At 52.8% G+C, this 7,009-nt stretch overlaps 6 protein-coding genes across 7 annotated transcripts; 3 read left to right on the forward strand and 3 right to left on the reverse strand.

Annotated features, from left to right (window-relative positions):
* KVP17_005269 (uncharacterized protein) lies at nt 1-283 on the reverse strand (the record flags this gene model as incomplete). The annotated part of the gene is made up of 1 exon (XM_068515074.1): nt 1-283. A coding segment is annotated over one exon (283 nt), but the record flags the coding sequence as incomplete, so codon positions are not given.
* A 33-nt stretch (nt 284-316) lies between these two features.
* Nucleotides 317-1,357, reverse strand: KVP17_002722 (uncharacterized protein; the record flags this gene model as incomplete). Its single annotated transcript, XM_068519288.1, has 1 exon — nt 317-1,357. One exon carries the CDS (start codon nt 1,355-1,357, stop codon nt 317-319), a length of 1,041 nt encoding a protein of 346 aa, XP_068379192.1.
* Nucleotides 1,358-1,492: 135 nt separating this feature from the next.
* On the forward strand, nt 1,493-2,494 carry KVP17_002720 (uncharacterized protein; the record flags this gene model as incomplete). Its single annotated transcript, XM_068519286.1, has 1 exon — nt 1,493-2,494. One exon carries the CDS (start codon nt 1,493-1,495, stop codon nt 2,492-2,494), a length of 1,002 nt encoding a protein of 333 aa, XP_068379190.1.
* A 4-nt stretch (nt 2,495-2,498) lies between these two features.
* On the forward strand, nt 2,499-3,404 carry KVP17_002724 (uncharacterized protein; the record flags this gene model as incomplete). 2 transcript variants are annotated; one of them, XM_068519291.1, is made up of 1 exon in its annotated part: nt 2,499-3,404. In XM_068519291.1, one exon carries the CDS (start codon nt 2,499-2,501, stop codon nt 3,402-3,404), a length of 906 nt encoding a protein of 301 aa, XP_068379195.1. The 2 variants fall into 2 exon arrangements, with proteins under 2 accessions (XP_068379195.1, XP_068379194.1); XM_068519290.1 differs by having other exon boundaries at nt 2,544-3,404.
* A 24-nt stretch (nt 3,405-3,428) lies between these two features.
* Nucleotides 3,429-5,411, forward strand: KVP17_002721 (uncharacterized protein; the record flags this gene model as incomplete). The annotated part of the gene is made up of 1 exon (XM_068519287.1): nt 3,429-5,411. One exon carries the CDS (start codon nt 3,429-3,431, stop codon nt 5,409-5,411), a length of 1,983 nt encoding a protein of 660 aa, XP_068379191.1.
* Nucleotides 5,412-5,532: 121 nt separating this feature from the next.
* KVP17_002723 (uncharacterized protein) lies at nt 5,533-6,705 on the reverse strand (the record flags this gene model as incomplete). The annotated part of the gene is made up of 1 exon (XM_068519289.1): nt 5,533-6,705. One exon carries the CDS (start codon nt 6,703-6,705, stop codon nt 5,533-5,535), a length of 1,173 nt encoding a protein of 390 aa, XP_068379193.1.
* Nucleotides 6,706-7,009: the final 304 nt, after the last annotated feature.

Here is a 7,009-nt window from a genome sequence, read left to right on the forward strand (position 1 = left end):
GGTGGTCGTCGTCCTCAGGTTCCAAAATTCCCCCTTGCTCAGTAAGCAGCACCTCAGACATCTTGAGGCGCCTGGCCGCTGTCTCGGCTACGGCCAGTTCCTTCTTCAGCTTTTCCTGGTAGCTTTTGCTCTTAACATTCTTCAACAAGGAGTCCTCGTCGACAGTGACACGGTGGTAAGCCTGCCAGCCATCCAATGGTTTCTTCGTCGGTTCTCGAACGGAGGGCCGATCGAGTTCCTCGGAACTGAGGTCCTGTTGTGCATCTGAGTCGGATTCCGACATAAAAGGTGAATATTGTTTCAACTAACATTGCACTTAAAAGTCGACGTTCGTCTTGAAAACCTGGTCCTTTTTAGTGGCCATAACGCCAGACTTCTGGTATTCCCCAACACGCTTCTCGAAGAAGTTGGTCTTGCCCGGGACTGAAATCAACTCCATCCAGTCAAATGGATTAGAAGATCCGAATATCTTATCACATCCAAGGCAGTTAAGCAAGCGATCAGCGACGTGCTCAATATAAGCCGTCATCTGCTTGGAGTTCATGCCGATCAGTGCGCAAGGTAGAGATTCGCAGATGAAGACTCGTTCGGCCTCTACAGCTTCGCGGATAATCTGCTGAACACACGTCTCTGGTAGTTTGTTCTCGAGGTATCCGTATAGCAGACAGCCGAAGTCAGTGTGGATGCCCTCGTCACGTGAAATGAGCTCGTTGCTGAAGGTGAGTCCAGGCATCAAGCCACGCTTCTTCAACCAAAAAATAGCGCAGAAGCTCCCACTGAAAAGAATCCCCTCCACAGCTGTGAACGCGACGACGCGTTCCGCGAACGAGTTGTTTTTGTTCATCCACTTCGCCGCCCAGCGCGCCTTTAGCTCTACTGCGCCCACCGTCTCGATGGCACGAAATAGTCGGTCCTTCTCCACACCGTCCTTAACGTACTCGTCGATCAGCAGGCTGTACGTCTCACTGTGTATGTTCTCCATTAGGTTTTGAAAGGCGTAGTAGCACCTGAACTCTGGAACCTTGACCTCTGCTAGAAAACCTGCAGACAAGTTCTCCATGACAATGCCGTCGCTGGCAGCAAAGAAAGCCAGCACCATCTTGATGAAGTGTCGTTCGTCATCCTTCAATTGCTCCCAGTCTTTCAAATCTTGAGCCAAATCCAGTTCCTCAGCCGTCCAGTAACAAGCCTCATGCTGTTTATACATTTCCCAGGCTTCCGCATATTTGATGGGATAAAGTGAAGTGCGTATGGCACCCAAGGAGAGTATTGGCTCTGTCTCCTCAAGCTCCTTCATATGCGTTGATACTTCCTCTGAGACGGTGTCAGAGCGAGGAGCGAATAGTACAGAAGACATTGTCTACGTAAATGATGGAGGTTTATTATCTGGAATTGTGGGGCGTGGCAAATTAATACCCCTCAGGATTAATCGGTCGCAGATGAGCATTCATAGATGGTTCAGACCGAGCCATAAAATATTGTGTGCACACGGATGTCGGATCAGGAAGAATCATCTGGTGATGAGCTGCTGTCGCCATCAAGACGCGCCAAGAACGAAAGCATAATGGCCACGGCGCCTCTCTTCTACCACGACAGCACTTACAACGCTGTGTTGTGGATGGACGCCACGATTCCACTTTGGGCCATTGGACTGCTCTGGGCGCTGCAATCGTGCTTTTTACTCGCGGGTCGGCTCTTCACTCTGGAGATACGCTTCGCTGCGAAGTCACGTGTGGCGCTGGACTTCACACCGTTCCAGGTTCTTTACTCCAACGACTGTCGAGGTTTGGCGAAGCTTGCGCCGCCGCCGGCGGCTACACTGCATTTCTGCGTTCGTTTCCAGGACGCGTTGAAGGGCGTGGGTATGTGGCGCCTCTCTGAGATGGTCTGTGATCCTAAGGAGTGGCTCTTCAGTATGGTCGGACTCAATCTATGCCGAGGCGTATCGACGTTGATGGTGGCCCGCACTGTCGGTGTGCTTTTCTTAGCCGCTTCATGGTATTGGACGACGATCGCGTTTTATGGCGCCTGGGTCTGGTACCTCGGGCTTCGAACTCTGGCAGTTCGACGACAAGTGGTGCATTCATTGAGATGGCCACCAATCTACTTCATACTTGGCTGGATACCCATGACGCTGATTGATGTGCAACCCGACAGATTCACTCAATTTGACTACTATGGAGCTTTTTTCCAGCACACGAGGATTATAACTCAGCCCATCTACTACCTGTTGCCATTTATCTGGTTCTACTGTCTGTTTGTCATGGTGGTGACCGAATACTGGGTGACGATGGCAGCCTGCGACTGCGAGGGCATGTCGTTTGAGGAAGCTCGCACCAAGGCACGAAGAGGCAGGGAAATAGTTCACAAACAGATTTTCTTGTCTCTCGTCCAACTCTACCAATCCTTTTTGAGATCGATGTCGAGGATCTGGAGTGTAATGAGGAAGAAAGAAGCACCGACCCAGACGAGTGTAGTTCAATATCGACCCTAAAACAATGCCCATGTCTCCAGAACTAGACCTGGTGCACACCGCACACAAAATGGCGGATCGCTATGAGAAACATGATCCGCGTGCCTACCGTGTAATGGACCTGCCCAACACCAGACGTTCAGGAAAGGGAATGCTGTTCTTCGCCTTCCTGTTGTCGGCGATCACTGCCGGAGTGGTAGCGTCGTCTATCTTTGCCCCTAATGTGTACCGAAGCGTCATCTCGTTCTTCAGCGCCTTCGTTCGCTTGGAGTTTTCCCTATTTGGAATCCAGGCTGAGTCTGATTGTAGACCGCTGTTCGGGATGGTTCAAGCTCCGCCGTCATTGCAAAAATTCTGTACGAACTTCGTCGACAGCCTTAATGGGAAGCGTCTGGTGGAGTTCGCTAACATTGCCTGCGCCACGGACAACATTTTCCAGATCATCGGAGCAAATGCCTGCGATGCAGCGCAGACCTTGCTCTTCTTTTCCTATTTTCTGACCGTGACTTTCCTTCTCGGCGCCGTGTTGCAACTCCTCGCCGCCTTTGCTATCATCGCGTTCTTCCTTGTCGAGAGATCATCGATGACTCGGAACTCTATCATGGTTCTGCAGACCCTGTCAGGCTTCTTCTGTCTTATGGGATTCGTGACGTTCTTTGCCAACCGCGGATTCAACATAGACTTCCAGGTAGTCCCGTTGCTGGTGGCAGACGTCTCCCCGTTCGACCTCGGCGAGGGCTTCTTGGTGATCTTGTTGGCGCTTTTCCTGGCGATTATGTCTCCGATGCTGACCATGTGCCTAATTCCCTCGTGGATGACGACTGAAGGCCAGATAATCGAGCGTCAAATTGCTGAGGAGAAGTACGAGCATGAGAGGCGGAAGAACGAGTTCAGGCAGATCATCGCCGACTTTCGAGACCGCCACCACTAGTGAAGTTTTATTTAACAATTCGACATGCTGACACGTCTTCCACTTATCGCAACCCTAGGCGCAGCTGCCATTGACTCAGCAACTCTTAGAATCGTTCACTGGAACGACCAGCACGCTCACTGGGCTCAGTACCACCAACAAGATGGCTCTCTATGTCGCGTGTCAGACAAGAACACTGGTGATTGCATCGGCGGAGTGCCCCGACTCTCGCAGTTCATCGAAAATCGGAGGCAACAGACTTTAAAAGACGCGGAGTCAAAGCCGACAGGGATGTTCGTCATCAACGCTGGCGATGAAATGCAGGGCACTCCGTTGTGGAGTGGCTTTGGAAAGGACGGGGAGGTACTCCAAGCGATGTGGCCATTCTTCAAGTCGGACGTGTTCGTTGTGGGCAACCACGAGTTCGACAACGGTCAAGACAACCTGGGAAAACTCCTCTCATTCATCCAAAATAGTGGCACCAACGTTCTCTGCGCTAATTGTAAGTTCGACAGTGGCTCTTGCGCCGTCCCAGGAGTCAAAGCACCATTCCCTGCAGACTACGCCAGGTACTGCTACAAGGACAACGGCGAAGGCCTCCTAGAGCAGGTGGCTGACTGCGCAACGGCTGACTTCAGGCTTGGAGCCATTGGTATTGTGTTGGAAAACATGCTCGAGGTGGCGAAGGTAGTGGATAAGGACTGCGAATTCCTAGAGCCGGTGAGCGCTATCAAAGGTGTTCTCGATTCGCTGGAACCTACTGACTTCGACGGCATTGTGTTGGTGACCCATACCGACATTGATATCGATATGGAGATCTCGCGTGCCGTCTTCAATTACCGTACGTCTGCCAGTAATACGTCTGGGAAAGCCAATGCCAAAAAGGTTATGGCCATCTTCAGCGGGCACTCGCATACCATGATGTGCGATGGCGGCGAGCACTGGGGGGTGAAATGCGTTTATAAGGCAAAGGATGGCAGTTTTTTAGAGGCGACATACCCCATGATGACTGAGCAGATACCATTATACCAAGACTACAAGTGGAGTCGCACCATCGGAGAGGTGCTTGTTGACTTCACGCGCCAAGGAGGCGAATGGACGCATGCAGTTCGTAGCCGATCCGATGAGACCGAGCTTAGTGACATGGTTAATGCGTCCGTCCAGGCTGCTGACGCGAAGGAAGCCATATCCCCGTACATGAACAAGCTGGAAACGCTTTTTAATGACCAGCGATGCACGGCAACAGAGTCCCTGTTCTGTGATTCTACCACCCTGCTCTGTGGAACTGGGGTGGTAGCGGCAGATGCGATGCTGTCCTACAAGCCCACTAATGATTCCTTCCTGCCTCAGGTGTCGCTGTCAGACGCCACAAAGAAGCTGCCCCAAGGGCCAGTCACGTGGGGTAACTTGGCTGAGGCCTTTCCGTACGTTAATTTTCTAACGTACGTTAAGGTGTCGGGACGAAACCTGGTTCACAATATCGAGTGGGGGCTGCAAAAATGGGGCCACGCCGACTTCAGGTTCTCTTTCAGCGGTTTTAGAATCCTCAACGCCGAGCGGGCCACCGTGCGAGACTACTGCGGGGCTGAGGCTTCGCGTGCCCGAGAGCCTGCCCACCTGGACTCGTGCGGCAACGTGGTGTACGACGACCGTATCACTGTGCAGATCAACCAGTGTCTGGCTGCTCACCTGCAAACGGGGCAGAGATACCCTTATCCCGATTTCGATTGTAATTGCTGGACGACTGTGTTGTTTGATCAAGAATACTCTGTCGTCACCCATCACTACATTGCGGGCGACCCTCTGGCAGGTACAGGAGGATGGGGCTACTGTTGGAAGGTATCCGACTCCTCTAAGATGCACACGGACCACATGACCGTCTTCGATAACATCATCGATTTCACAAAACCCAATGAGGACTGCGAGTGGACCCCTCCATGTGTAGAGGCTCGATTTGGGACGGATAGCGCCGCTGCCGCAGTGGCAGGAACTCTCGCGTTGGTCGCTTCACTGTTTGTTCTGCTGTAAATTATCATGGAACTTTTTTATCATCGGCAGCAAGCTTCTGTAACGAGGAAGAAGTTTAACTGAGTGTGTTAATGACTGTAACATCCAATGTGTAGATCGCGATAACGTCGTCGTTTATGCATTAGTAACCGTACTCAGCCGGCATGGGGTTGATAGCAGCCACATGGCTGGCGCAGTCGGCGTGCACCGCGTCGATATCCTCGGTGGTTTGTTCAAAGCGCCACCCAGTCGGTGTGCAGGTGGCTCGGACTGCGCGCTTGTACTTTGAAGTCGACGGAGCTGGCTTTTCGCCGTGAAGCCAGCGTTTGAAATCGCGGTCGATGGCGGCTTCGCTACTCCTGATGCCATCGTCCAGGTGGTCGAATAGCAGGGCAGACGTACCAACGGGGTAGGACGCCAGACACGTCATGATCGCTAGGTTCGTCGAGCTCGCCTTGAATTGGGGGTCCAGAAGGATTTCCGGAACCTTCACGCAGGGTATGGATGGCTTGGTGGAGCTGACCATGGGGATGGTTTTGAGGACGCCTGCGGCTGGACAGGGGAATTGGGAGCGAGTCCCCTTCCCAAGTGTAGTCGAGGCATATGGCGCGTCAGACGCCAATAGGCTCAACGGGAAGTCGAAGTCTTCGCCAGTCCAGGCGACGTTAACCTTCGACCTAGGGTCCGTGGATCCAGCAGGTTGGCCTGACACCCTAACGTGTGCCACCAAGAGCCGATTCAGAATCGGCTCGCCGTTGCCGTATACATCCGCGTAGTACTCGCACCGGAGACTTTGCCTCAAGGTCGCCGACCCCGTCAGAGTGGCGCCATGCAACCTCTGCTTCTCCAAAGCACATGCTGCGTGGCTCAGCTGCCCAGTCCGGCACAACTCGCCAATGTTTGCGGATTTGGTGTCGAGGAAGGCCCGATAGACCATCTGCAGTCTGCTCCGTAAAGCCGCCTGGGATTTGACGAAATCGTTTGTCCTGTCAATGAACTGTACCTCCAGCCCCTGCTGCTTGGGTCGTATGATGAATCGTACCTGGAGAGGTTTACCAAGATTTGCAAAGTGCAACGAGGGCAAGCCATCTGGCCTCGCCTTGGGACGGAGGGCGAGATGGCGTTGATACGGCAGCTGCTGGGAGCTGCCTTCGTATTTTGACAGGAACTGCCGGAGTTTGAAGACAGGCAGTTCAGGGGATTCGCTCGACGGGGTCTCAAGCGCAAAAAGGTGATCTGGATTGCGTTCGTCGTACATGATCGCCGTCGGCGCCATAAAACCTGGAACCACTAAGATAGTGGCCTGCCAACGCATGTGCACAAGCGATTCGCATCGCAAAAGCCTGACTACGATGTCAAAGAACTGGTAGCATACGGTGTGGATATCGTCATTATGGGTAACGCTCACTACGCCGGTCACGCACTGGACTTAGCCGTCTTCCAGCCACCCAAAACCGCCAATCTGAAGGCTCGTCACCAACAGTACCTGGAGTGGCTTCGAACTCCACAGGGAATCAACCTTCCGTTCCTTTTTTTCACCTGTGGCGATGACTCGACCTTCACTATACTTTATTTCCACGCCAATGCGGAAGAGATCGGAGAACTCGGAAGCTACATGC

The sequence above is a fragment of a genome, assembly GCF_019968985.1.
Source record: "MAG: Porospora cf. gigantea B chromosome Unknown PgB_NODE_1218_length_7009_cov_109.976, whole genome shotgun sequence".
Taxonomy (NCBI): domain Eukaryota; phylum Apicomplexa; class Conoidasida; order Eugregarinorida; family Porosporidae; genus Porospora; species Porospora cf. gigantea B.